Raw genomic sequence first — 27996 nt, 5'->3', positions numbered from 1 at the left:
TCTCATGGTAATTTTGGGACCATGTCCTCAGGCCTCCTTTGCATATACCCTTCCATAGGCAAATGTAACAAAGACAACTAAAATTTAAGGCTGAAAAGTTATTAGCCATTACTAAACACATGCCTTGGAGAGCTTATACTGTCTCTATGGTGCAGACCCTGACAAGGAACAGTCCTAAAGAATCTCAAGCACACAAAGTGTATTCTTAAATATGGTTTAATACTCTTCTCCATTTCTGTACATCACAACACCAAGATTTCGCTGCTTAGGATCTCTCTGTAGAGGCTATAGAGAATGCAAAGGCTACGGTTTTCACCCCTCTTATTTACGTGTTTGTATGTGTAAGTGTAATACATATCAGTATATATTGATACACACATCAATATATAATGCAATATATATCACCAAAGAGAACACATTGATTAAAGAAATACAAAAATTTGGCATCATTTCCAAACTTAAATAGTAAAAATAAAAACTACAAAAGGAGCTGCATACCCTAAATGTATCATGTGAAACAACAAGCATATTCAAAAATGTAAATTTACATCCAATTTCTCTGGTCTTGTCATATCACATTAGACCCATTTACAATGGCAAAACCCTAAGGTACTGCTGTGAAGAGAGCATGTTTGCTCGCTCTTGGGTGTTCTGCAAACAAACAGCAGAGCCCAAAGCAAAAGCCTGTTCCGGTGAAGCCTCCCACGTTGGTGAATACCAAAGAATGGACTCTTCTCACTGGGGGTTGAGACATCAGGTTATACATTAAAAGACAGTCATTTGGACCTCAGAGTATACAATGTGAGAACCAGAAGCTTTACAATTAAGACATACTCCCTTCATTCAAGTGAAACAGGATTATTGGAACGATAGGCAGGTCTGCAACCTGGGAACAAGGAGCTGGTTCAGACCAATAAAGCTACGAGTGACTGAGTCAAGTCAGTGAAGAACAGCAGTCAGGCACTAAAGTGTTAAAAGTACCCAATTTGAAAACCAAATGTACCCCACTACTCTATCAGTGTGGGAACGATACCAACTGACTTTTAAAAACCTTTGGTCCTTCAAAGTCCATTTGGTATACTTTTTTCCATTGCTACCACTGGGCACATCCTATACACTTTATTCACTGTCACCACCTCGGGCACGCCATGACCTTGCATGTCAGCTGGGGTCAAATCCAACTTAGAACCCAGCTATGAAGCGTGAGCTTCAGGTTTTCAGGCCCTCTTTTGGATCCAACAATAGTTAAGTCCTTGGTGCCAGAAGCTGTGTCCCATCCCTTCCCACCCCTGCCCTTCCCACCCCCCTCCCATAATTTCTCATATGAGAGGTGCTTGTAAGTCCCATATTTGAAACAGATGCTCCAACCCCACCAGGAGGTCAGGGGTTTATAATTACATGCACAGTCATACATGTCTTGTCAGTCGTTCCTGTGAAAAACCTTGCAGTTCACTTAAAAAAAAATCAAAACATTCACATAATCATGCCATCCAACACAAGGAAAACACAACCATCTCCCTTTTACCAAGGACAGACCCAAGCAAAATAAAATATTCTTTAAATTTCTTTGCTTCCACTTAAATTGCATGTTTTATTTCTCCCAATCCCAGCAATAGCACAGAAGCCCCATCATATCCATCCCAAACTGGTTTCTAGTAGGCTAAGATTATGGAAACCCTTATCAATGCAATTGATGCCAAGGGCTCCCAAACCCTGGGCACAAATGCGCCTGCAAAACAGATGAAAGGGAACAGTGCATTGGCCCAAATGCTTCCTGTGTCAGTTTGACTTTGCAATGCAATTTGCATCCTTGAAACTGACAGTCTGGAGGGGGAGGAGTAATGTGAGGGAGTGAAGTTGAAATTGCCTCCTATTAGCTCACCCTTTCAACATTAAACAGAGACCAAGAAAAAATGGTTCCAACATTTCACCGCATGTATTTCTTCTTATGCAGTCTAAGCTGAGAATGCCATGTAAATGGGTCACTGCGAAATGCAGCAATTTTTCTCCAATCAAAATAAGAAACAAACCAGTATGATCTCATTTCTATTAACTTTTGAAGGTTTACAGCAGTTAAAGTATTTTTGATTCTATGTATGAAGGTTAAAAAAATCATTTTTTTTTTCATAAAATACAAGAGCAACCAATTTCACCATCGAGTAAAAGTAAAAACTGGGATTCTTTTTTAAATTAGTCCAAAGTGGCATTTTAGGAACTTAGTTGTAGGCTGCTGCGCTGACACCATGACAAACCAAAGTGTAGGGTTGGGTCTGGTTTTGTTTCGGTTTTCTTTTCAATATCCAATGCTCATGGATTAAGTTCTGGAAATGTTCCAATTGTAAGGCAGGGATCTGTTTGGATTCCACCACGGGTATGCTCCTTGGGTTGGATGCTGGAGGGTGAGGCACGTTTTGCCGGACCCATGTCGACTACCTAGTAGTCATCAAGGTCAAAAAATTCATCATCTCCTCCTTGGTATTCCATTCCCTGGAAATCTACTCGGTACCGCAAGATACCTGGGAAAGCAAATCAAAGAGTAAATCACCAGTGTTCCTGGGATGGGGAGGGTTCACTTCAATAAGGAAAGTCTAATTCCCTTGTAGAATTACAGAAAACAAAGAGATGATGATAAAAAATACAGTTCCAACCAAGGAACCTGCAACCATGTGCTGCCTCAACCTCCTGTCTCTGCCTCGTTGGATGAGCACACTTCATCTCATAGCTTGATTTTGGGATAGCCAGGAAAGCTTTGGCCTGAGACCCTGGCTGTAAGTTTAGTTTTCTTATTTGCTACTTACCTCCAATTCCACCAAATCCTTTCACAAACTGGGATCCTTCTTGTGACTTATCTGTGACAATTTCCAACGTTGCTCCAAATTTTTTATAGTTGTTAGCAAACCATTCCAGCAGGGGCATGCTTTCGATCAGCTCATGTTCTTGTCCTGTCTGCAAGGGTGACCATGAAGATACAGAAAAAATGGGATTAGGATGTAATCAAGACTTAGCCACCCTAGCTCCCAGACCCACGATCATTCTCATTCTCTCTCCTTATTAAGTGGGTGTGCCATGCTCTATGTGAATTCTGGTTTCTAATGACATAATTCTAATAGCACAGAAGTTCTATTTCAAATAACATTCCTCCTCAGGCTCTGGCTCAATGATAAAATGTCAACACACACTTAGCAGTTTTTCAACTTCTGGTTCCTGTTGTTGTCTCTAAAGTCAGGCTGTTCTAAAGTGTCTCCAGGCTGCACTCATTTAACAGCCCAGAAGAGACAAGCCAGATTTACTTTTTAGGGCAACCTTGTGAAAAACAAAGTCCTTCAACTCAGAATTTGAGGAACTTTAAGTGATCTGTGCTGGACAGGTGACACTTTTGTGGTGATGCATACAGACAAAGCTGCAGAAGCTGTTTCAGTACAAAAGCTTATAAAGTGAGTGAAGAAAGCAGCACAGGATTCACAATGCAGAAGAGGCACTAGTCAATCAAATCTTCCTCTTTACTATTTCAAGAATGAGAATATTTAACTACTTCATGGCACGGTCTCCTTCCTTGGAATCAGACAGGCATGTAGCATATAAGACGTGACCACCTCCCGTTGCCCCCCACTGCCAAGAGTATGAAGTTTGGTATCTCAAAGCTGATACTCTACTTCGCCAATGCCCTAACATAGATTTCCTTTCCTTGCATTTATTACCAAACTAGGAAAACAATCACATACCTCTTTGTCTGTGAAATGAGATTTATCCTTCTCTTGTTCTGGAGTTAGATAGAGAATTTTCTCCTCTGTAGTATTGGGGGAAAAAGTATGTTAACCTAGTTCTTATACACTAGCAGATTTAAGTCCCATGAGATAAGTCAGGTTAGATGAAAGGGCTTCTGAATTCATTCTATCAACCTTCTTTTTATAAGCAGTATTAGTCAGCATGCACTTAATGTCTACCAGGTATACTGCTCCTACTGTAAGTAAACACCAAACATACTCAAGATACAGTTCTTGTACTCAGGAAATTTAACAGTCTTAAGCAGACATTTATCAGTTCAAGCAAAACAGTTTACGCAGACAGAAGCCACCTCTCCCAAATTTCCACCCCAGGTTTCCAGAACACAGAGGTCACCAACAAACCATAATCTTATTTAACTTTCTAATTCTCATACCTTCTGTGCCTTGGCAATGAAGAACATATCTCATTATATCCAGATTTTCATAGACTATTAGAATCTCTACAGCTCCCATTTCTAAAGCCTTTAGTGTATCTTCAACTCCAAAACAGTACTTGCCCGTGTCCTGACTGATTTCATCGAAGTATCGTCCTGTGATGAAGGATAGGTGAGGAAGCACATATATTAAAAGTTTCCTTTGTAGAAATAGACTTTCTGGCTCAAAATCCAAGAGATAGGGGTGGCTGGGTGGCTCAGTCAGTTGCACATCCTACTCTAGGTTTTGGCTCAGGTCATAATCTCATGGTCTGTGGGACCAAGCCCTGCATCAGGCTCCATTCTGACAGTGTGGAGCCTGCTTTGATATTCTCTCTCTCTCTCTGCCCCTCCTCGGCTTGCACACACATGCACTCTCTCAAAATAAATAATAAAAAAATAAACTTAAAAAAACTCAAGAGAGAGAAAATAGCAACTTAAAAATAAGAGCCAAAAGTTGTGAAAAGTCCTACCACTCTAGTTGAGGTTCTAGAAATTGACTCAAGAGTTAATAGTGGGGCCAAATACAGAACCACTTGGAAAAATGTGTGCTCCATAAATCAGAAACAAAGCCAAATAATGGCCAGATTTTTTTTTTTTTAAGGTTTGTTTATTTTTGAGAGAGAGCACAAGCAGGGGAGGGGCAGAGAGAGGAGAGGAGAGAGAATCCCAAGTAGGCTCCACGCTGTCAGCACAAAACCAAGCGGGGAACTCAGGAAACGTAAGAATAAGACCCAAGCCAATGCTTAACCGACTCAGCCACCCAGGTGCCCCAATGGCCAGATTAATCTTTAATTTGGTCTCTATTCACCACTGCATTATAAAAGAGAATATGTGAAAACTGAAGTTTGGTTCCTATTGCCAAAGGGTAAAAAGAGTGGAAATACAAGCACACTTACTAGAACTCAAGAATAAAGGAAGATTAATGACTCCACTGAGGAAGATTTTAATACAAACGTTCAATCTTCCTCTTACCCTTTTGGCATTTTGTTACATATATATAATCACACACAAATATACATACAAATACATTTCACATAATAAGTAAGTTGCATTTCACTGATACCTATTAATTTCTTCTCTTGAATGAATTTCACGTTGGAGAGGACTTCAGTAGATAGCTCGATAGCTTGGTTGAACCCATTTTCACCACCATAGGATATATCAACTAATTTTAAAACTTTTGACTGCAACCTCTGACATACACACATTTAAAAAAAAAAAAAAAAAAGGCATCATTAATACTTCAAAACACCTTGACCAAGACACATTTCTTCTTAATGGGTCTTTAACCACTTCTAACTAAAGTCTAAAGAGGGAGAATACGGGGAAAGAGCCCAGTATGTTCATGAGCAGGTCTCAGTGAGCAACACTGTAAAGTGTAACTTCCCCAGCCAGTCATATCACACATTTGATTAGATTTGACAACTCATTAATCACCAACAAGACTAAGTTCCTTGTTAAGGAAACAGGATATTGGTTCCTGCCATATAAAGTGGTTGAGTACAACACCACTTCTTTGGTTGAGACTTCTACCATATAATGCTACTCCCTCTCAAGAGCACCTTTGAAATGTGTTATGCCTGAGTCCATGTCGTAGACCAAAAGATTTTTTTGGATTAAATGCTTTAGGCTAATCAGCTCTATCATATTACTGGGAGTTTCACTGCTTTATTTACCTCCAGAAATAAATCAGAAGACCAGAAAAACCCCTACTTTCTCTGAAATCACATTCCATTTTGAGGCTAATTATAGCAATTCACTAAACCAGAAGCTGCCACCAGACCATAATGATTCTATCTAAAAATGGTTGGTTTTTTGGGGCGCCTGGGTGGCGCAGTCGGTTAAGCGTCCGACTTCAGCCAGGTCATGATCTCGCGGTCCGTGAGTTCGAGCCCCGCGTCAGGCTCTGGGCTGATGGCTCAGAGCCTGGAGCCTGTTTCCGATTCTGTGTCTCCCTCTCTCTCTGCCCCTGCCCCGTTCATGCTCTGTCTCTCTCTGTCCCAAAAATAAATAAAAAACGTTGAAAAAAAAAAAAAAAAAAAAATGGTTGGTTTTCAAAGAGAAAGAAGACCCAGAAAAGCGTGGAGGAGTGTTTCTTAATAAAAACCTGTCAACTTGTTTTTAAACATGAAATTCTGTCAACTTGTTTTTAAACATGAAATCTATCACTTGAAAACCAAAAAGATGTGCATGTCCCAGTGCTCAGAGGACCCACTACTCTCACCTAGCAACTTAACAGAGCATCTACTTCTCACTTACCTGATCAAACATATCAGATTGACTTAGTTCAGTTTTAAAGTCAGCTGATCCAGCTAAAACAAGACCAGCCACATTCACTTTGTCCCCAGAAATAAAGAGCTGTACAGCAGTCTCAGCTACTTTCCGAACATAGTTATGTCGCTTTTCCATTCTTAAACGAGCAAAACGCAAGGCTGACTGACCTCCTCTACCTTTGACACAAAAAGTGGGAAAAAATGGGTAATTAGTAAGAAGTAAAAAATAACTTGCTAATTAAAAACGAATCATGCCATTATCTAACAAAAAGACAGAGAAAAATTACTATTTATTTTAAATGAATGTTTGGCACAAACTGATACACATTTTCAGAATAAATACCAATTATCTTATCAAAAGAAGAATCATAAGCACCAATGAGTCATGTGTCATTTCATGATGACTCTCATCTGGAGTTATTCCCTTTATGTAGTTGACCACCCCTTAAAAAAATATTTTATTTGTTAAAGTAATCTCTACCCCCAGTGTGCAGCTTGACTGAAATCACAACCCCATGATCAAGAGTTGCACGCTCCACCAACTGAGCCAGCCAGGTGCCCCTACAGTTGACCCTTAAGAAAAACACAGTATATTTCTGTAAATGTATTTTCTCTCTGATGATTTTCTCATTAACATTTTTTCCCTAACTTAAAGAATACAGTACAAAATATAATTAACATACAAAACATGTGTTAGTCAATTGTTTATGTTAATGGTAAAGGCTTCCAACAATAGGTTATCAGTAGGTAAGTTTTTGAGAAGTCAAAAATTGTATGTGTGTGTTTGGTGGGGGTGGGTGGCGAAAGTGCGTGCCTGGGTGGCTCAGTCAGTTAAGCATCTGACTCACTCCTGATTTTAGCTCAGGTCACAATCTCACAGTTGAGAGTAAGCCCTGCCAACAGGCTCTGCACTGGGTATGGAGACTGCTTGGGATTCTGTCTCTCCTCTCAAAACAAGTAAACTTAAAAAAAAAAAAAAAAGTTTTATGTGGGTTTTCAACTGTGCACAGAGGTTGGGACCCATATGTGTTGTTCAGGGGTCAACTGTACTATTTGTTTCTTTTTTGCTAGACACAGAATGGGCTCATGTTCTCCTCCTGTGTTACCATGTTTCTTTGGGAGATCCACAGTGAATTTGTGTAGGACTTCTCTTGTGTTTCCTTGGAGTGTGCCAAAAAGTGCACCACTACCATCTATTACAATGAAGCCAAACTTGCTGTCATCCGAAAGTAGTGCTGTAAGAGCCTGAAAAGCAAACATAAGTTATCACACAATAAATAAATCCCAAAGCTTTGTTAGGGTCAAGACAAAATCCAAAAGGATGTACATACAAGCCCTTTTACCCCATCCACAATGGTAGGAGTACTTAAAGTCATTTTATGGAATAATTTAGACTATAGCTATAAATACGTAACCCATACGGTCAATTTTGAAACAGATGCAGGGAAAAACACCAACAATAATAATAGAAAGCCTTTCAACAAACCTGACCTGGACACATGAATAGAAAACCAAGAGAGGTATAGGGTTCAGATTAATTCTATCCTTGATTTGATTTAGACTGATGGCAATCCATGGAACATAATGTTGAAATGAAAAGTCCAAACTCTAAAACAACAACAGTACAAAAAGCTAACCTCCATCAGGTCACTTTCTGTATTATCCCATCATTAGCAGGCAGCATTCATTATAGCAAGTAAGGGTATCTTGTAAATCAACTCTAGAGAAGGAGTCCATGAGGAGAAAACCCAGAAAGTCTACAAAAAGATCTAGATTTGAAATGTTTCATTTAACATATATGTCTTGAATACCCTTAATGGTATCAGGATCTAAAACTCAATTTTATTAAAAAAAAATTTTTTTAATGTTTATTTTTGAGAGAGACGTGAGTGGGGGAGGGAGGGGGAGGGAGAGGAGGCGGGGAGAAAGGGAGAGACACACAGAGACAGACAGACAGACACACACACACACAGAATCTGAAGCAGGCTCCAGGCTCCGAGCTGGCAGCCCAGAGCCCGACATGGGGCTCAAACTCAGAAATCGGTGAGATCATGACCTGAGCTGAAGTTGGCCACTTAACGGATTGAGCCACCTAAAACTCAATTTTAGGCACCCCTAAAACTCAATTTTATTTTAAAGGTATTATATAGCTAATGATTTGGAGTTTTTCTGGGGGAAAATTCTCCTTCTAGGTTAGCTTATAATTATATCCCCATAGTTCTGTCCCCACAAAGAACAAATATTTAAATAGTCCTGGAACCCATATAGATGGGTCAAGAGTTTTCCTGATGGAATCTGCACACCTGGTAGATGACTAGTTCCTAGGTGCCAGGCTTCTTTGGAGTTAAGAAATACCCTTTCCATTTTAACTAAGGAAGAAAATATTTCCTTTAAGAATTGACCAGAAAGCAGATTAATCATTAGTAATCAATCTTTAATCATACCATATCTGAAAATTAGCATTAAGACATGAATGTTGTGCCATTATGTCACAATCTGTTAGGTGGCTTGATTAGTTTAGGTTTTCAATAATTCTGCTCATCAGGGAATACTTATCCCTCTTAAGAATGTGTAATTGTCCTGATGAAGCGACATAAATTGTGTTGTACAGCATGTCACATTCACATCTAGTTATCAACATATCAGCTGAAGCCAAAATAAACAAAGCTAGCAAGATTAAAGAGTACCTGGAAGGGTTAAGGTTTAGAAATACCAATGAAGCTAGCTTAATAAAAGCTAGATAACACAAGTAACAGGTACTACTTAAATTAAGACTTGAAATCTGCTTTCATGAAACTAGATACAGGTAAGTGGGACATGGTAGCTAAGAGCCTTCCCAATGAAGCTTTCGCCAAAAAGAGGCTGGCAAGATAGCCCAGAGAACAGTCTCAACCATCTATGCAACGAACCAAGATCCAACTGGAATTGGACTTCCTGTCAAGTTAGCAGAAATCATCCATTGTAAACTGTGTCGACAAATGTCAGTTCTAATTCCACTGTAGAGGTTTTTCCCTAGGTTGATGAAAAGCAAAAGACTGAACTAGGAGCCAGCTGTGAATTCCTGATTGTTCTACTGTTGACTGATTTAGGTCACTCTAATGAGGTTTCCTTTCCACCCTTAAATTTTATCTTATGGCAGCTCTGTCACTCAAAAGTTTCATGGGGAAATAAAAGCTCTTACAGTCCTAAAGGTTTTATAATTTGTGAACTGAAAACTAAGGATGCAAGAAATATAGGCAAGTATCATGGGTATACAGGGAGAGATGGAAAGATAGGCAATTATTTCTTCACCTCTAACCAGTTCTCCAAACCCAGTTTAGCACTTTCTTCAAACATGATGGTCATTCAGTGTGTCACAATTAATGTATAATTTTTTTTTTTTTTGAAAATAGCCAGCCTTGTGGTACAATGACTTAGAAAATAGTCTAGCAATTCCTCAAAAGGTTAAGCAGTTACCATTTAACCCAGCAATTTCATTCTTAAGTATATATACTGCCCTCCCATGAAAACGTATGGTCACACATATGGTACATGTATGTTCAGAGCACTATTATTCCTAATATTCCTGATGAACAGATAAATCAAATATAGCAAATATGATCTGGTAATAAAAAAGGATGAAGTACTGATGCTAAGTGAAAGAAACAAGTCACAAAAATCTACCCATTGTATGAAATGCCCAGCATAAGTGAAATCTAGAGAGACAGACAAAATCAATGGTAACCTAGAGCTGAGAGATCTTGGGGAGGCGGGGGTACGGATGGGGGGTGGGGGGGAGGATGGTAATGACTGCTAATGGATATAGGGTTTCTTTCTGGGATGATGAAAATACTGTTTGAACTTCTTACCTCTGTATGGAATTTGTTGTCACACAAATACAATGACGTATTAATCGGTTTGAAAGGTTCAAAGTCAATGTTGACTTTCTTTTCCTTTCCTTCTTCTGTTACAATGGTACCACAGTAAACAACCAGGCCATTTGGAGGTACTGCAAAAAACACACAATTTCTCTACTTAAGTCTATAGCTAATTTTCCTCAATTAATAGAAAATGTTCCTAGTACTGTCCCTACTCCTTTATTATTTTTAAAGATTTATTAAGTAATCTCTACAACCAATGGAGGGCTTGAGCCTACAACCCTGAAATCAAGAGTCACATGCTCTAATGACTGAGCCAGCCAGGTGCCCGTGTCCCTGGTTCCTTTAAGTCATAATTTAAATAAAGCAGAAATATCTGTAAATCTCTCCGGCAGAATTCTCTCCCTAATTTTAAAAATACTTGAGATGTTTAAAAAAGGAGGATTTACACTTTTAAGTAACTACTACTTAGCTTTAAAGAAAAAAAAAGGGTAGAGAGGGGTAAGTTCCAAGGCCAAAGGTAAATTGCTGATAGCTATCTGAAAAAGATACAATAGTGACCAAAAGCATCATGGCAGGATCAAAGTGGAAAATATAACCAAAACACAATAGAGGAGGAAAATGATCAAATTCTAGATTACCTTTGTTATAAAGTTTGAGTCTTTGTTGTACAGATGTAATGGCTCCCAGGACTGAAAGGCGGTTTACTCGTGACTTAATGTTAGATGCAGTTCCAAACTCATCTGCTAACATTTTTGCCACTCGTGAAATCTGGTCTTTGGGAGGAATGATCAATGATATCATGCTTGTGCCATTGCTGTGAAAGAAAGAGTAACATCAGAGGTTCAAGTACCACATAAGTCAAGAGTTTAAATTCATGCTTATCATAGTAAAGGGAGCTAATGAAATCCCCTTAAAATCGAAATATATCACTCTCAGTGATTAGGAAGATAGGGACTATTCCCGTGTAATCAAAGTATGCCCAGAATTAGGAAAAGTGATCAGAATGTGATAGGTACTCAATTATTTGAATCAATTTTAGCTAGCCAAAAGAAAAAGTAGTAAGGCACTTTAAAGGATGCTTGGGAAACACCTCATTCTTCAAGGGCAAAGAGAGAAGCTTTCATAAGGGGGTGATAACAGGCTGGAATATGACAGTGAGTCCATGGTAGAAGCTTGGAATCTGGTGGTTCTTCAGTGGGAGAAGCCACCACAGGATGATACAACCAGTCTTTACAAAGTCTAGATGAAATAACTGAATATCATAGTGTCTCTCCTTTTCTTTAAATTCCAGGCTCACCATGAAAATTTAAAATCACTAGTTTAGCACCCTTAGGAACTAAACTAGTTCCTAATAGGAATAACAGAATCTTGGAATTCAAACAAATATCCCAATTAGGAAATCATACATCTACTCTATGTGTTTCTCTAAACGTATTTTACATATTAATCACTTTTTTAAAAGAATTCATTTTGACACAGTGTGTGGAGGGGGGCGGGGGGGGGGGGGAGAGGGAGGGAGAGAGAGAGGGAATCTGAAGCAGGCTCCTTGCTGTCAGCACACAGCCCAACGTGGGGCTCAATCCCACCAACTGTGAGATCGTGACCTAAGCCAAGATCAAGAGCCACTTAACCACCCAACTGAACCACCCAGGCGCCCCATATTAATCATTTTTCAATCTAAGACACACACACCCCATATAGGAGAAATTGGCCAATTCAGGGTGCTCAAACAAATTCCAGCTTCTAAAATTCAAAACCAGGACCAAACTCTGAACTATGAAGGACACTACTATCAAAGCCTTGCCACGTGGGAGGTCCCTTTTGAGCAGCCACCAACTTCTGTATAACCTCAGTATTGATGCCAAAACCTTTTTTAGCTACATTCTCCAGACATTTATTAACAAGATCTCATTTCAATATTTCTACTTCTACTTGAAGCAAACACAAAACTACATTATCAAAACAAATGAACTCATCACTAATCATCAGGGTAATGCAAATCAACACACAAAAACACTTCACACCCATTAAAATAGTTACCATCAAAAAACAAAATAACAACTGTTGGCAAAGACATGGAGATATTGGAACCCTATGTCTTGCTGGGTGATGTCAAATCACACAGCCATTATGAATAGCAGCATGGCAGTCGTTCACATAAACACAGAATTACCACATCATCTAGCATTGCCACTTCTGGGTATATACTCCAAAGAGTGAAACTGGGAACCAGATACTTAGGCACTAATGCTTACAGCAGCAATGTTCACAACAGCCAAAAGATGGCTAGAATTCCTACGTCTATCTATCCATTTGATGGATCAATAGTAACACAAAAAAGTGGTACATATATACAGTGAAGTATTATTCAGCCTTAAAGGAAATTTGACACATGCTACAATCTGTATGAGCCTTGAACAATTTATGCTAAGAGAAATAAGTCATATACAAAAGGACACATACTGTATGATTCCACTTACATGAGGTATCTAAGAGAAGTCAAATTAACAGAGACAAAAAGAACAGTGGGTTGCTGTGACTGGGGGGAAGGGGAAATAGGGTGTTTGTTGTTTAGCATGGTTTCAGTTTTCTAAGATAAAGAGAGTTCTGAAGACTGGTTGTGTAACATTGTGAACGTATTTTTAACACTACTTAACTGCATAAATAAATTGGCCAACATGGTTAAATTTCATGTTGTGTGTACTCTGCCACAATATAAAAGCTAAAAGTTCATTTATGATAACACAAAAATTTAAAGCACACATTCTCTTTAAATTAGGAGTTCTTGGGGGCACTCTACAATAAAATGTAGAAAAAACCTTTATCCACAGGTATCTGAAATTTTAAAATGTCTGGAAAAATATCTTCATATAGTAAAATTAATCCTGCAAATTTGTTTTTTCCCAGTATTAATGTTGGAAAAGGACCTCATTTACATAAGACCTTGCCCTTTTAAAGTCTTCTAAGTGGTAAATCCCTCAGTTCCCTTGCAATACAAGTTTTCTCTATAAGCAGACAAGCTGCCTATCTAGCCCTTCCAACTATCAGAATAGTTACATTCAGATTATCAGCTTATTTTCTATCTTAGAAACTGGCACTGTTTCTGTTGGGGTTTCTATTTAAAACCCAGAAGGTCAGTTCATAACCTTTGCGATACTTTCCTCAATGAACTACAAGTTGATCAATGACAAATGACAGTACCTGGTAAAGTATGGTGTGTGCTCTGCTGCCACCCCTTGGGTAGGGGAACAAGTATTCTAGCCAAACCAGAGAAGCAAGCAAATTTATGAGGAGCAGCTTTACTTGGCATCACAAACACAATCAAAATGATCATAAAACAAAACTGCTTCAGGACAATCCTTTGCTCATGCACACACAAACACACATTAAGTCAGGTGTATCACTCTCTAAAATGTTTTTCATTTTAATGTTCACAATACAACTACATAAAAGGAATTTTTCTAAACCAGGAGAAGGTGCCCAGAAATAAAAAATTCTACATAAAATTCTACCTGTGGCCATGTTCCAGTTTCTGAACTAGATGGAAAAAGAATTCCCAAATGAAACAAATGGTTATCTTCAATTACAAAAAAAAAGAAAAATGCTCTTTACCGTCAGTGAGTTCGTTGGATCCTATTTTTAAGCAACCAACTGTAACAAACTGCTTTTCTTCCAGTAATTTATCTTTCTAGGTTTCTAAAAAGGAAATTTCCTAAGAACCTTTCAGATAAGTCTTTAACAGAGTTATGTCAAACACTATAGGCTAAGGGGGAGAAGACTTTGCTTTCACAGGGACTGGAAACATTAGACTCGTAAATTTAACTTCAAACATGGTCTCTACTGTAGTTGCCATTTACCTGTCTCTAAACAGGGGCTGTCAATTTATGCACAATAAGAAAATGTACAAAATGGGGAAAAAAGAAGATATATATGAGAAGTTTTAATATGGACTTTACTAGCTTGTGCTTATTCTCAGATTAACAATTCTCAAAAGAACGTATTTCTCTATCCCACGGGCTCTTGGAATCTTTAGGGATCAAAGGAGTTATTTCTCAAAAGGGCTCAGTTTTTAAAAGCTGACGTGCTCTGATTTACAGAGTAGTTTCCTAGGAGATGGAACTAGCAAAGAGGCAATCAGTAGGGAATGGAAAGAGAAGGGGCTCTAAGGATAGCAGGGGTGAAGGCTCAGCTCAGGAAGTTAACAGGCACCAGACCCCAAAGGATGGAAAATTTAAGGCTAAAGAGGATGTTGGGACAAATTCACTGAGTGAACCCAAAATGCCTGAAGGAAATCCTTAAAGCAAGATAATCATGCAGAGGACAAAGCAATGACCTTAAGATAAGCAGCTATTTACTTTCCACTGCAGATAGGTTAAGAAGATAAGCATTCATTAAGCAACTTTGCTGTTATAGCACCAGAGTTGGACAACCAACCTTACACTTACAACCATGTAACATTCTACAGGACAAAGTAATGAAGACACCTGAGAACATTATCTTGCCATAGGTTTCCACTTAAGTAATTCAGAAATGTAGCTTGCGAAACAAAAAAACAAACAAACAAAAAATTCTACCAAGTTGCTAAATCTGAAACACTACTTAAAAGTTAGTTTTGGCCTCCTACTCCCTTTGAATGTTGATTAATGCTCAAAAAATGACCTTTCACTAGTTTCCCCTTTACGTCTCTCTCTCTCTCCTAGGTGAGGGGGAGCACCTTAAATTTTTGAATTCATCTTTATTAAATGGATGGCCTCTATTTTAAAATTTAAAGGCTACTTGATAATATCTGAATTTTTTTTATGTTGGGTTTAACAGAAGCATATTTAAGTTTTACCAGGAAAGTTTCCAAACAAAATAACCGCTCATTTACCCTCAAGGCAAGCCACTCAAGGTCGCTAGACCAGTTTGTGTAAACACAAAAATAAAATCAAGGAAGTTCAATTTTCCTTTTTTCCTTTCCTTTTTTTTTCTTTCAGAAACACAGAACAGGGGAGGGGCAGAAAGAGAGGGAGAGAGAATCCCAAGTAGGCTCTGCACAATCAGCGTGGAGCTGGACCCCGGGTTCAAATCAAACTTGAGAACTGTGAAATCATGACCTAAGCCAAAATCATGAGTTGTACACTCAAATGACTGAGCCATCCAGGCTCCCCAAGGAAGCTGAATATTTCAAAGTAACCCGAATAACCCACAGGGAAAAACAAGAAGTAAAACTCTCACCAAGGAGTTGCTGGCTACATATACAAACTACTACCTTTTTAAATTTAAGAGTTTTCATGTACTGGTCTGCTTTGCCACTATATCCTTTTTCAAAAATCAAAAGGCTTTCATTTAAGAGTTAGTGAATTATAAGGTACAGCAATGATTCACATGCAGGTTGTAAAAACTGGGCAAAGCAAGACAGACAATACACAACAATGTGCCACATAGGGCTTCCAGGGGCTTCTGCTCTTAGATTCCTTCTTGTTCTCACCATTTTAGGGGCATTTTCCCTTATCAAAGAAGAGTTCATCAATGCTTTCAGAGACTAACTTCTGAGAAGTAAAATATTTGGGAGACAGAAGGAAGTAGTAGTTGTAAATAGACTAAATGCAGACAGTAAATAAAACTAGACAAAACTCAGGAAGGAAGAGAATTTAAATAAAGAGCTGACAGCTTTTCCTTCCTTCAGTCTCAAATAGATGGCTGAAGGAAAAGTTTCTCTCCCTAAGATGAGAGGTTATGATAGTGCCACCAGTTATCAATCCAAGGTTTTGTGAATCCTGAGCACTATTAACACAGAGACATTTATAAGGTTACCTGAAGTACCAGAACTACAATGTATTTCAGGAAGAAAATGCAAGGTCATCAGAACAAGCCTGGACTATGGAATGTGTGTAAGCTTAGGTCTCAGAATTCCAGCCTTTGGATTCAAGGTACCTTCTGATGAATGACACGCAGAGAAAATCTAGGCACTCTTTCACTTGTAAAGAGCTTATTAAGATTCATCAATAATGCTCAAGAACATTTTAGAAAGGTAACTGGAAAAAGAAAAAAACCTCACAGTTCAGTGACCTATTTGCATGAGAACCCTGAATCTCTGGAAAATTTTCTAAAGGAGCAAAACAAATGCTCAGCAACAAAAATTTCCCCTTCTTCCACCTTGATTCCATCACTCCCCCAATAGGGACAGTGACGGTGGTGGTGACTGTGATTAAGAGGGAGTCTCAATTTTCAGAATGACTGATTCCAACAGAATCAGCATCACTTCTGATGTGTAATTAGGGCTGAGGATCACTGGTTTGGCTAGCTTTCTGCATCTGCAAGAAGGATCTCTTGGCCAGCTGAACTCAAATTCCATGACCTCATCCACACCTAAAGAAGATCAACTCACAGAACCCACCTGCAGGAGGTAAGATGCTGTCATTTACCCTTTCTGGCAGCAATACAACCACAATGAATTGTCCAACTTTTCCCAGATAGAACACAAATGTCCTGCTACCCCTCTCCTCACTCTTACGTAATGAAACTACTTTCAGGCTAGGAACCAGAACACTTTAGAGACTGCCTATAATACTTTGTAATTACGATTTAGAGTATGTGCTCACCAAGGAGCTTTCATCTTAATGTTTGATGGAGTCGTGCCTAGGATATGGATGCCCAAGGCTTCCCACCATCCCCTTTTCAAGCTCAAAAAACTCAACTTAAATCTCAGTCAAATCATTTCTGATAACTGCCAAGCTAGCCACATTATATGGATCACCAGCTGAAAAATCATTGAGTTCCTCTCCAATTTCTACTGCCTTTGTCTGTATTTCTTATTCACCATGGGGTTTCTATTTTTCTTTTACCAAACATACCAAGTTTAAACTTTGAGACTACAGCAGTCTTTCTGATATGGGTTTAATATGGGAACAGAGTAGGAGGCTGGTTAGGAGCACAGATTTTTTTTGAAGATTTTTTATTTTTAAGTACTCTTTACATCCAATGTGGGGCTTGAACCCATGATCCTAAGATCAAGAATCAACATGCTCTTCCAAATGAGACAGCCAGGTGCCCCAGGAGCACAGATTGGACCTCAGTTTCTACTTTCCTCCCAAGGTCATGAGGGTTCTGTAATACAGGTGAAGTACCTAGCATGCATGGATAGCAGATAGGAAGTGCTCATTCAAAGGTAACCAGATGGAACTGTAGCTCCATGTACTCTACCCCTCTGCTCTTTAGTAGTATAATCAGAAAGAATTAACATGATAGCACAGTTGAGGGGGGGGGGGGTATTTCAGATGGTGGTAAGTTTTATTTGAATCTGAGTAAGTCCAGAGATAAAAGCTGACTTTGTGGTAGGCAACTACCATTCTTAGATTACAGGATTTATCAAATCTTCCAACAGAACAAAAGAACCAAACCAAAAATGCAGTTCAAATTAATATAGCTAGAGCAGAAGCAATTTTGTATAAAGAAAAGCAGAAATCCTTTCCCCTCTAACACTTTATTTATTTTTTTTTTTATTTTTAAAAAAAAAATTTTTTTTTCAACGTTTATTTATTTTTGGGACAGAGAGAGACAGAGCATGAACGGGGGAGGGGCAGAGAGAGAGGGAGACACAGAATCGGAAACAGGCTCCAGGCTCTGAGCCATCCGCCCAGAGCCCGACGCGGGGCTCGAACTCCCGGACCGCGAGATCGTGACCTGGCTGAAGTCAGACGCTTAACCGACTGCGCCACCCAGGCGCCCCTCCCCTCTAACACTTTAAATAATTTTATTATACAAAAGCTTAAGTAGCTTTATCCTACAGCTGTGGCATGGTTCACATTATTTTGATATAACCCAGAGTTAGCCACTACTTCTGTCTAGTTGTCAGTCACTTCAAAGATCTAACCCCACTTTCTCTTCCATCAAGTATCAAATAGTAAGATAACATGTTGCTTACACTAGGTCTATAGAAGCTTCTTAAGGGCAAAAATCATTTTAGCACATGAATCTGATGAATAAACAAACGGTTAATTCTTAACATCAGAAAGAGGATCTTCTATATTTGGTCTCCTCTAGGCAAACACCAGAGATTTATTCTAAACTACCATTTAAAACTTTGCTAGTCTTTGGAGAGGAACCAACATTTGCCTAGAAATGACTAAGTGTCCCAGCTTTCGCTTCGTTAAAAAACCCAAATCACTCCATTAGTCTTTAAACATAACAAAACCAATACTTCCAAAGTGTCTTCTTTTGCTTAATTTTGTTCATCCTGAACTTGATGCCCTGGCCCCTCATCATCTATGAGGCAGATTGGAGGTGGATGGGCCTGCCTTTTATAAACAGCTCAGAGAATACCAAACTAGAAGGGAGGATTCTATTACTGTTCAAAAGACTAAACAGAATTACCAGAAATTGGTTTATGCAATTGACCTTAGGGTCAGAAGCCATTACCAGATGGGACAAAGTCCAAGATCTGAATATACTGAGACATTAAAGCAGCTTCTACAGAGAAAAGAATAACTCACATGTCCCAAAAATTTCCAGCAGAAAGCTTACAAAGGTTCATTTTAGTATTTTACCCTCAAAAGCACTACAATTACTTAGTTACCCAAAACAAAAATGTATGTATCTGATGCCTTTTTATACAATTACAGGCATTCATTTGGTCTTAAAAAGAAAAATTTTAACAACTTCACAAAGTTAACCTAGTGGAATATTCCACCAGGGAGCAGAAGAAGCTGGAAAATTTCTCTAGTAGTCTCACATCAAAGCAAAGCCTACAGGTATCAGTCACAACCAGCATTAGGCACCAGTGTTCTACAAGGAATCCTAGAAATGAGATAGTTCACCTGATGTTTCTTTACCACCACTATAAGTACTTTTCACATAAAACAGAAGCCACTGCCGCCTTCTTACTGTTCTAATACACAAAATGAAATTCTGTGGAAGGATTTAAACCCAAGTTACTTCCCTCACCAGCGATGCTCATTAAGAGTAAATATGTTTGGTACTCAAGTTCTTCCTTGGGTAGATTTGCAAATAGCATGTCTGTTTTACTTTTATCTTTGCTCCTGGGTCTCAGCACACCTGCTCCCTCTAGTAAAATGCAAATCTCCTTGGACAAGAGTCCTCCTTTCAGAAGGGAATGGGAGATGTTTCTACTTAGCAAAGAAATACCAATCAAAGAGGAAGGCAGCGTGGTATAATAAGATCACAGGCTTTGAAATCAGGAAAGTAGGAACAGAAAATCCAGCACTGCCCCTCACCAGGGTGGGGTGTGATGTTAGGCAAGCTACTTAATCACTCTTTATTTCAATTTTTTCATCCGTGAAATGGCAATAGTTTCCTCACAGAACTGCTGTGAGGAGTCAAAATGTAGGCTATTCACCTCATCTTTAGAAAACTAGTTTTATTAAAACACATCTCAGCCACGAACCTCTAACCCTGTCTTTCCTGAGAATTCTCTTTGCTTAAATGGAGTCATTAAGCCCAGAAGATGCCAGAAAATAGGAGCCAAGAAAGGAAGAATATTTTTTAGTAAAATCTAAAAACACCCAGAGGTATTAAGGAATTAATGTTTGGGGATCAGCACTTTTCATTACTTGCAAATTAAAGTTTATTTAGGTTGAAAGGCAAACTGTTGGGACTGTCTTAAGCTTTGTCATGCCAACTTTACGAACAAGGCACACATGCACAAATGCTCTGTGCTATTTCAATACCCTGACAGCTCACCAACCATCAACCAACACAAAGCTCTTGGATCTAATTTTAGACTAACTGGCTTTCAATCAAAAATGAATTTCAATTACAATTTCAAAGCCATAGAGCAGTTACAGCTTCACTCCATCACTGTATCAAAGATACTGTATCAGCCAAATACTACTGCCCAAGGTAACATTCTATGACAGTACCTGCCTTGCTTAGGAAATCTGCCTGAGTAGTTATACAACCTTTTTTGGTATCTGATAATGTCCAACACCTCATTCTAGACCCTAATCATCATCTTACAGCACACCCCTCTTCAACATGTACTGTGTTATTCTGTACTTACTAACATGGGTCTGGAAATGGTTCATATAATCAATTCAGGGTTGTGTGTCAGACCATGTTCTCACTGCATTACACATTTCTTTCAAAATGTCCAGTGTCCAACCTACAGATATTTAAGTTTGTAAGCTAACTGGTTAGTAGTAAAAATGCATTTGTAGGCTTCAATTTTTATATATCTAGAACTCTGGATGTGAGTTTGGAGAAATATCTGATTTAGAGGGCCACAAATGTGGCAGGGAAAAAAATCTTTTGTTTTGACTAAGAACATTCTTCTCAAGGAGACCTTAGAGCATCAAATGAAAATGTGAAAACAGAAGAGCACAGGCACAATATCCCCAAGTTAATCTGCATGACAAGAGGTAGTTTTCAGGCATCTGAAGACAGCAAGTCCTCTGAACTGGATAGGAAGGATGGGGACAAAAGACAAAGCATACACTGGATGTAAACTTCATGTTTGAAAACTGCTGTTAATTACATACAAATTAAGCAGACTGAAAGAGCTGGATTAAAGCACAGGAAACACGATCAATGTAAACATGTAAGAATCAAATCTGTTTTCATCTTTGTATCTGTAAGAGAATAATGAAATTATGGCTTGTAAAAACTCAATTATGTTTTGGGGGGAGGTGAGAAGAGAGCAAAAAATTATTTCTCTTAATTTTCATTCACTGATACTCAGAGAAAGAAAAGGTATCTGTTCAGAAAGTGACAAAAATAAGAAACAAGGAAGTTTCTTTTTTTTTTTTTAATTTTTAATATTTACTTTTGAGAGAGAGCAAGTGAGCAAGCGAGCGCAAGCTGGGGAGGGGCAGAGAGAGAGGGAGAGAATCCAAAGCAAGCTCCAGGTTCTGAGCTGTCAGCACAGAGCCCAACCTGGGGCTTGAACTCAGACCGCAAGATCATGACCTGAGCTGAAGCTGGATGCTTAACCAACTGAGCTACCCAGGCACCCTGGGAAGTCTCCATTCTTAATACAAAGCAGGCAAAGGTTTAAAGTGTGTCCAGTGGCATTAGATAAGAGCTGTTATCAAAGGAAACTTCATGCTCTTTGGGTAAAGTGCCCACAAGAAACCTAATTTCCAACCTGCTGGAAAGAAGGGCCTCAAAGCCCTCTCTCTAATCCCTCTCCCCCTCATTAAGGTAACAGATTGCTGAGGGGCACCTGGGTGACTCAGTGGGTTGAGCAGCTGCTTTGGCTCAGGTCATGATTTCGTGCTTTGTGGGTCTGAGCCCCACATCAGGCTCTGTGTGGCTAGCTTAGAACCTAGAGCCTGCTTTGGATTCTGTGTCGTCCTCTCTGTCACTCCCTTGCCTCAAAAATAAATGTTAAAAAAAAAAGATAACAGGCTGCTGAAGAATTAATAGACACCTATAGAATGTATCCTACAAAAAGGTTCTATTCTGAGATCCAGAGAGAACACGCCAGACTCTGAAGAAATTTCTGCTGTTCTAATTCTTAGTTTCAGCAGTGGGTCTAGGGAAAAGAGGCAAATTTTTCCTTCGGACTCTTCAAATAAGATGTAAGACCATTCAGCTCTGCTCCCAAACTTATTTTAAGTTTTCTCACAAGAGAACATCCGGCACAAGGGGCCACACTGAGCACACCCTCAAACTCCAAGCTTTTAAGAAAAAGAGCCCTCTGATAAACGGTTCCAACTGGTCTGTGTGTATGGGGGTGGGGGGGAGACACCTATAATCCACACTGCATTTGGCCTTAAAAGTTACTCTAATTAGACACTTGTGCTTACCTAGGAGTGTGTCCACAGTAAGCCTTCCCTTCCTGGAAGGATAAGTATATCTGCTACTACAATGAGAAGTCTGTCAAGGATTGAAATTCAAAGACAGTAATTGTTCATTAGGTTCACAGTGCATAAAACATTATTTCTTAATCAACAGCTGTTAGAACTAGTTCTGAGTTGAGGCAGGCAACCAATGACACTCAGGAGTGCATGAAGGCTACCACACCCTATCAAATATCTTCTCTTCCCTTTTTTCTCTTCTCATGGCTCAGACCTGTTGGTGGCATTTGTATCCTGACCTCTTAGTAAGAGACTAAGACCTCTGTCTGTAGTTGTAATTTAGTCTACGTTCATCTCTTCTCAAGAAATTAAAAACATTCTAATTTTTGACTTTTTTTTTTACCTAAGTAAAAATAAAAGTATCTAAAATTCATGGCTTTGAGAACATTACACATGTCATTTAGGTGAATGTTCTATTAACCAACAATTTTCACTTGGGGAAGGTATTCAAACACATTTAATATACTTTACTCGATTCAAATCATATTCATAGCCTGTCCAAATTATTTGTCTGTAAGGTTAAAAAACCTATTCAACAATCTCACAAAATTAATTTTAATTCAACATAATGTGAAGAATTTTATAGAGATTTATTAAAAAAAGGGTTATATGGTATAAGAAATGTATGTGGTTTTCGTCCACAGCTTTTTTTTTTTTATTTTATTTTTTCAACGTTTTTTATTTATTTTTCGGACAGAGAGAGACAGAGCATGAACGGGGGAGGGGCAGAGAGAGAGGGAGACACAGAATCGGAAACAGGCTCCAGGCCCTGAGCCATCAGCCCAGAGCCTGATGCGGGGCTCGAACTCACGGACCGTGAGATCGTGACCTGGCTGAAGTCGGACGCTTAACCGACTGCGCCACCCAGGCGCCCCTCATCCACAGCTTTTGACAAAGATTCTGAAACCCTTAGAATTTCCTAGGTTATGGGAGGTTTTTGTTACTCATAAGGAGTCTCTAAAGAGCACACCAGACTTATTAATGAAGTGGCTAACGGTGGGTCTCAGAATGGGGTGGGGGTCACCAGAAAGGCCAGGTAACTACCTGAGGGTTAGAACTTTCAGCTCCATCCAAAGAGCTCTGGGTAAGGTTTGGGGCATGAAGGAGGGACAATCTGCAGATTAAGTTTTATAACGTCTTGAACAAGATTTAGTGAACGTCTGGGTTGGTTAACCTAGGATGTATGCCCCAGTTCCACAGGGACACAAGCTCCTATACTCAGATGCTTCTGGACCTAACCCTAAGTACTCTTCATTTGTATCCTTTATAATATATCAGTAAATCTAAGTAGAGTATTTCCCTAAGTTCTGCGGACCATTCTAGCAAATCATTAAGCCCCCAATTTAAAGCCTGTAGGTCAGAAGTAGGGGAAGCCCAGACTTACCACAAATGGGGGCAGTCTTATGGGACTGAATACTTCACCTTAGGGGATCAGATGATAAGTTTATGTAATACTAGAATTAAACTGTAGGACACTCAGCTGTTATCCTCTAAGACTGGAAAAATGCTTGGTGTGGGACCCTCTTCCCAATTTGGTTTCAGAACTATTTAAGAGTAGAGCAGAAAAGAAGCTATATTTTGGGAAAGAAAAGACAGTGATGTATATAGCCAAATTATTTCTATTTTCTTCAAAGTCAAAATATCTACAAGTTGTTTTTTAATTAAACAGGAAAATTTAAAAATGCCAAAGACCACTACAGAAGACCTAAATAAAGTTTACAAACTGTGCAGATCTTCAAACAAGGGTTATCTGAGCCTTCATTATTTCTGACATATACAAGGTTCCCTCATCAAAATAAGTGAAAAAGTATTCTGACACCTACAGATGCAATTTAGCCCAAACTAACCTTGTCTCTCACATGTACCATTGTCCTTGGCTATAACAGGCTCTGGCAATGATTTTATTACCTGAAAACTATAAAGCTTCCATCCTTATTTCTGGGGCAATTTCTTGACGGTTCAAAAAAACATTAGCAGGAAAAAAACAACCCACCCCCCAAAAATTTCCCACCTACCTTTCTTGTAACATTATATTCCACTTGCTCTAGTTCCTTACCCAGAATACCCACAACCACAGTTCCATTCACATGGCTCTAGTTCCAGTTTTGGCTTACATACACATTTGTCCCCATTAAGCCAACGATGGAGAATCATAAATCAGGAAGAACTTCCACTAACATTAAGTGGGAGTACGTATACCAAAAAAAGTGGCATATTATTTAACACACACACAAAAACTAACATTCAACTAAACTTACATGATACTAAATAGGTCTGTTTCAGCTAACTTAAATTTAAGTTATATGACTAATACTTCTTTCAATTTAGAAAATTAAGTACATTGTGGGCTACAAAAAGACTCCTGGCCAAGTTCCCTATGTTAGTCATTTTGGCTCTTATAAATGCTCTTCCACAGATATGACAATATTAAAAGGCTGTTATAGCTTAGATTACAATTTGAGTCAATCCAGCCTTATATTTTTTGAAAACATTTAATATATCCACTGCACTGTGTAACACACTAGTTCAAGCCCTGGGCTCTGCTACACTTCAGATACCAAGTTATTTAACCTCTCAGCCTCCATTGCCTTGGCTATCAAATGGTGTCAACACTTTCTGCCAGGATTAATGAAGTAGCGTACTGCTTAACAGTGTCTAGAACATACTAACTACTCCATAAAGTATGTGCTTAGAAACTTCACTCTGTTCAGATGTACTTAATTAGTGAGTCCATTTTGCAGCAGTTCCCTTTTAAAGCTAAATATGGGTAATATTATCAAAAGATAATCACAAATTGACTCAATTTCAAAATTACTCTTATCACACCATACTTTATAGCTGTTAAAAACAAACCAATCTGATTTTCATGCCCAGAATTCTACACTACTGGGAGGGGAAAAAATTTGTTTCAAAAACAATTCTATTATCCACCAGTAAATTTCACTATCTAGTGCTAATAACCATGCTTGAACATTTTCAGTTTTCTCCTTAAATCCACAGGCTGCCCAACACCAGTACGTATAGATTCATTTGGTCATTCAGTTTGTCTTTAAATGTCATTACACTTCTTAAAATATCTTAGTGTTAAGAAAACATTTCTCACTGTACATACACTAAGATAATCTGAGTCAGACTTTAATACAGTTCAGCCATGAACATGAAATCTTGCTATTCCTGAAAAGAAATTGGTATGTACTGGGAAACTTCTGAAGCAAGCTGAATACACTTGTTGACTCTTTACTAATACCCAGAAGTAGCCAAGATTTAAAATTTTCATGGGATTAAGATGCAATCAACTCCTGAATAAAAGCAAAGTAGGAAATGATTATCAACCACATAATTTGTTTAAAGGAAGACTACTCCCAGCTATTTGAGAAAGCTTTAATTCTGGTCTAAAATGTCCAAACTAACTTCATCACTAAAAAGTAGTCACTAAGAACCTCATTTTTGGTGAGCTTTAAACTTTACTGAACTTTGCTAATAAAGGGATAAAGCCTTTAAAAGCTGTAAAGAGGAGCTTAAAGGTTTCAAGTGGCTAGGTAACATGGCAAGGGACAAATGTAAGAATTAACTTCCTTCATCAAGCCGTAGAAAGAAATGCTGTTATTACATGCAATGTTTTATTTTTAATGTTACTACACTCAGACAATAAATTATAATCGTTAATTTATTTTAGACTTCCTAAGAGAATATAACGTATGCAGTTTCTAATGTGTGAACCTGCCTCCAAATTAAAGTAGTAAGAGAACAAATCTACAGGTCATATCCAACTTTAAACACTGCATCAATGATGCATAAAAGCCATACTCAATTGAAAGTAACACAACAGAAGATCCCAGTGAAATGAAAGAACCTGGCTAGCTAATTCCTAGTAATGCATCAGACATAATGGGTCAGGACCTGTATTACCCCTCCTGTAATATAATGTGCTCACACTTGGGGAATAATTATTCAATTTACCATATGGCACAGAACCATCTGGGTTCAAGTTCCTGTAAGATTATTATATAGGTCTGAGTATTTTATTAAGTTCAAAGAAACAAACTTAAATAAAAAATAAGCTGCCACCTTCAATTTCCATCAGGGAAAGAGTTAGCAAAAGCCCAAGTCACTGAACTGAGCCAAACTTTCAGAAGCTTCATTTCAAGCAGAAATGTCACTTAGTAAGAACAAGACACAAGGGCAAAACCAATTATCAACCCTAGCTCTTTGGTGTAACTAAGTACACCTTATTTCATAGGGTAACAATTAAAAGCTTAATTAATCCTATCATTGTAAGCCAACCAATCAAAGACAAACCTGGACTGGAAATCAGAATGCACAATTCTTGTGCTGAAAACAAACCTTCAAAATGGCCTGGGGCAAGGCACTCTGCTATTCTAAGAATGCTCAAACATACAAATATGTCATGTTCCAAATGCTTTTTTGGGCCACTTCCTGTAACCAAAAAGTTCCTACAACTGGAAAAAGAACAAAATAAAGTGAGAAAAGGGGAGTACCTCTGACACAACTTTACCAAGTAATTCTTTGTTAACCTAAAAGGAGCATATACACCCAGTTTCAATATAACATTTCCATAGTGCACGTCCACAAAATTTACAAAAGGAGACCCAAAGCCCATCTAATTCAGTTATGAATTTCAACAAGCACTAGTACATCAGGAACCTCTATCCCTGAAAGTTCCAGAGAGAGGAGAAAAACGACCCTGTTAACAGTTCACATCAACTGCCCCATGATCCGGATTTCTCCTGGATATACAGACCCAGGCAACCAAAATGTCCCTTCTATCCGACCCCGCATATGTTGGCATTTTCAATTTATAGGCGGATACTTTAACAGCTAAAACCAGGAAGCTCCGGGGGTAACTAGAGGACTTGGGGGAAGTCATCTGGGAAGAGCTGGAAGACCCAGAGATATCAGAGGAAGTCAGAAAGAGGTTGTCCCTGACCACGTCTCCGTCCTGTCCCATCCAAACTTCACCCACTCGGGTCTCAGAAAAACAGGAGGGAGAGGCCATTTTAATAAGGTATGGCTGAGAAACATGAAGGAAGAAGAGAGGAAATCAGGGAAGAGCGTTCGGAAGGGAAGGCCGAGCCCTTTCTCCCCAAGTACCCGAGTAGGGTGGCAGCACCTGGAGTCGAAGAGGGAAGTGTTGGATTCAAGTGCCTGGGAGAGATTCAAAAGTAGCAATGACCTCTCACGTAAGGGGTTAAGTGGTCCGAGACCCGGGAGCGGGGCCCCTTATGCCCCGAAGCAGGGGAAGGATCCCTTCTCGGACCAACCGCGCAGACCCTCGCCCCTGGGTCGGGGGCTACTACCCAGAGATCCAGAAGGCGGGAGTTGACTAGTGCCTGGTTCTCCTCATCCGGCCATGCGGCGCGGGGGCGGCCATCCTGAGGGGTCCGGGAACCAAGAGGGCACGGGGGGGCCGGACGCGGCGCTCACCCGCGGGCCGCCTCCAAGCTCTTGATGAGCTTCTTGATCTTCCAGATCTCCACGTTCCTATCGGCAGCACTGGGGTCGTCCGCCATCTTCTCGCCTCCTCCTCCCTAGAGCGGCCCGGCGGGGCCCGGAGACACCAAGACCACAGAGTTAGCGCCGCCGCTGGGGCAGAGCGGCCCCCTTCCTTGCCACCCCCGACAGGCCCTCTTCTTCCTGCCCCGCGCAGCCCGCCGCGGCGGTCGCTGGCTTTTCCCTCCCTCGGCTTACCTAAGGGCCCAGTCCTGGGCGGCAGCGGCTGCTCCTCCCCGGCGGCGGCTCCGCGGCGGCGGCTCTGACGTAGGACACCGGCTCCCTCTCTCCAGGCAGCTGCATGTGTTGCAATCCGCTCACATGGGGCCTGTGACATCACTTCCTCCGCCAGA

General features: G+C 39.5%; 1 protein-coding gene across 2 annotated transcripts; it reads right to left on the bottom strand.

The window, feature by feature from the left end:
- Positions 1 to 200: 200 nt before the first annotated feature.
- On the bottom strand, positions 201 to 27996 carry ETF1 (eukaryotic translation termination factor 1). Of its 2 annotated transcripts, XM_086702938.1 has the most exons (11): positions 27842 to 27996; positions 27578 to 27681; positions 10973 to 11148; positions 10323 to 10462; positions 7581 to 7719; positions 6461 to 6651; positions 5265 to 5394; positions 4160 to 4315; positions 3723 to 3787; positions 2799 to 2946; positions 201 to 2516 (listed from the first exon to the last, which is right to left on the bottom strand). In XM_086702938.1, the coding sequence occupies exons 2-11, from the start codon at positions 27661 to 27663 to the stop codon at positions 2434 to 2436; spliced, it is 1314 nt and encodes a 437-aa protein (XP_086559064.1). In that variant the 5' UTR covers positions 27664 to 27681; positions 27842 to 27996; the 3' UTR covers positions 201 to 2433. The 2 variants fall into 2 exon arrangements, with proteins under 2 accessions (XP_086559064.1, XP_086559066.1); XM_086702940.1 differs by lacking the exons at positions 27578 to 27681; positions 27842 to 27996 and adding an exon at positions 27451 to 27473.

This window comes from Puma concolor, chromosome A1 (genome assembly GCF_028749965.1).
Source record: "Puma concolor isolate L17-30 chromosome A1, mPumCon1.1.hap2, whole genome shotgun sequence".
Lineage (NCBI taxonomy): Eukaryota > Metazoa > Chordata > Mammalia > Carnivora > Felidae > Puma > Puma concolor.
The sequence above is the reverse complement of the archived record's forward strand: the minus strand, read 5'-3'. Positions and strand labels throughout refer to the sequence as shown.